At 39.9% G+C, this 2548-nt stretch overlaps 1 protein-coding gene across 1 annotated transcript; it reads left to right on the forward strand.

The window, feature by feature from the left end:
- The first annotated feature begins 459 nt into the window (after positions 1-459).
- LOC106963890 (musculoskeletal embryonic nuclear protein 1-like) lies at positions 460-2303 on the forward strand. The gene is made up of 3 exons (XM_015059058.1): positions 460-1330; positions 1416-1542; positions 1864-2303. The coding sequence occupies exons 1-3, from the start codon at positions 1322-1324 to the stop codon at positions 1959-1961; spliced, it is 234 nt and encodes a 77-aa protein (XP_014914544.1). The 5' UTR covers positions 460-1321; the 3' UTR covers positions 1962-2303.
- The last annotated feature ends 245 nt before the right edge of the window (positions 2304-2548 follow it).

Genomic DNA, 2548 nt, shown 5'->3' on the forward strand with positions numbered 1-2548 from the left:
AAAACCAGGACCACCAGTTATAGTTATGGGAATGAAGCACCTACTACACAAAGCCATCCGGAGTAATATCTTTGTTAATGGATTATTCCATTAGAGAGAAAAACACAGAAGTGATGGACAAGGACTCTTGTTTTGTTTAAGAGAGGAAATCAGAGAGTGCACAGAGATTTTGGCAACAATGAAGAGGCGACTGAAAACAAGCACTGAGCCACAAAAACTAAGTCAATCACTGGATCAGGAGTAACTTACATAATTAATGCCAGCAAATGCAGATAATGATCATTGTTGAGATTTTTTCTTTTTATTTTCAGAAACGGAAAGTAAAAAATGCAAAGAAGGTGGAGAGACTTTGGAAAATACAGAGAAAACCATCAGCATCCCAAAAAACAAAACTTAAATGGCGCTATATTCACCCATATTTATTTTACTAACCTTCTTTATTAACCAGTTAATTAAATGACTTTATGTTTTCTGAATCAGTTTCCGGATACTGACTAGATTACTGCCTAATCACACAAACACATAAAAGAAAAAAAAAATCTCCATTTAGTAAATCTGGTCGGTGCTTTCCGACTTTACATTAGATCCAAATTTTACTTATTAGGAAACTGGAGCATCACTGAAATCATTTCATCATGTAACAAGTGGATGAAATAAGCTAACGGTGGTCACTTTCTTGATTTTTATTTATTTTTTTTACAGTGTGGGATTCAGTTTAAGAGGATTACAGCAAATAAATGTTACAGGATCAATTCAACAAGCTCGCAATGTTGCTGGGAAAAACTTTCCAGTGATTTGTTGGTCTTTCTCCTGTGTTGTGTTTAGATTAGTCAGAATCTAAACAGTGATGTCAGCGTGGAAAATGAGCTGGAGTGGGAGGGAAAAGCATTTCTACAAGGGAAGTGTGGGTTTATCCTGCTGTCAGCCTGATTTTCTCTGATATCTGCACAAGTAAACACTAGTAAAGAGTCTGCTGAGGTTTTAAGATGTATTAAGACACGCGGTTATCCTTCCAAACCGCCGTTTAACATCGTTACAAAGCATTTTTGCTGCAGTAAAGTACAAAAGAAGAGCCTAAACCTCATCTCCCTGCATCTCTGGGATCTGTTAGATGAAGCACAAGTTCCAGCTGTGATCTCATCATTCTGTAATGAGACAGCCAACAGGAGGAGCCTGCTCACTTATGCACTGAAAGCAGATTCGATGTTCACTGGGAAAATCATTGCCAGATTGTCTGTGTATGTAAGCGTGCGCGGTGGGCGGCCAGCTGACAGGAAGACAAGAACATTTACAGCTGGGCATCTACTGCTGCACGGCCGCCATGTCTCAAGTAAGACCCGGTTTTTAGTTTTCCCAGTTGTTGTCAGCTGGTGTAGATATGGAGATGAGTTAAAGCGAGCGTTTCTGCCTTCCAGCCTGCACAGGAAGACGAACAGACGCAGCGACCTGTAGTGAGAGAAGAGGACCTGACCGAAGCAAAGACCAGACTTGGTGGTGGCGGGGCAGTGAAGAGCAAGACCTTTGAAGTGATGGAGGAGTGTGGTGAGGGCGTTGATATGTACCTAGAGACATTTACGGTAGAGTTCCTTGACACAAATTTTTGCTTTTGACAGCAGACTGCGTGTATCTGTTCTCCATTTGGTCAAACTGGGGGTCACATAATGACTGTAAGGGGAGTTTAAGTCTGATGCAGAAGTTTCCAGTCCATATACAGAGAGAGGAAACATGGCGCTTTAATGATGGGACATTCCTGTCCCTCCCTGTGGAGTTAAAACACGAGCGTAAATAAAATAGACGTTAACAGTTTCACAACAGCTTGTCCACTATTCAGTGAATCTTCTGATTTATCCCGGCTGTTTGCAGAGAAAGTTGGTAAAGCGGCTCCCTCCGTGTTCAGCGGAGCGAGATCAGGAGGAGAGACGGCTTTCAACACTCGCTCCGCTCGGCAGGCCAGGAAGTGAAAGGAAAACTTCCTCTGCATGGATGAACGCCGCCTCTTCCATGTTACTGATGTAATTTAACCGGTTTCTTATTGTTGTCAAAAACATCTTTTTTTTTTGTTGTTGCTTCATATCATGCAACTACAACAAGCTGAGAGATGTTCAATAAACCTCTTACTCGGTTAAAAGCAATAAACTGTTTGATATAATTTTGATGTTACTTTATTTCACTTTTTCTGTTTATGGAAGGTTCTTACAGTCAGTTCTGCTTTTAGTCTTAGTTTTCTGCAACTGAGGATGGATTTATTGTAATTTTTTTGCACATCTTTACCAGGGGCGCCAATAAAAGGAAGCGCTGTACCACACTGAGTTTGATGTATTAAATTTTAGAGCATATTTATATTGTTTCAAACAAATTTTACCGAGTCAGACACTTTATGAACAGAGCAGGATTTTTGTATTCGATGGACAAATTTTCCGTGTCAACTGCTAAATCAAACTAATGTTTTAAAAAAAATTGAAATTTTGCTTCCTCGTTTATTTTCTAACGATTTTACACTGATGTAATAAATACCAGCGCAACTTAGGCAGTACTGTATGAAACACAC

This window comes from Poecilia latipinna, unplaced genomic scaffold (assembly GCF_001443285.1).
Source record: "Poecilia latipinna isolate Pla-1442-1.1 unplaced genomic scaffold, P_latipinna-1.0 Scaffold1592, whole genome shotgun sequence".
NCBI classification, from domain to species: domain Eukaryota; kingdom Metazoa; phylum Chordata; class Actinopteri; order Cyprinodontiformes; family Poeciliidae; genus Poecilia; species Poecilia latipinna.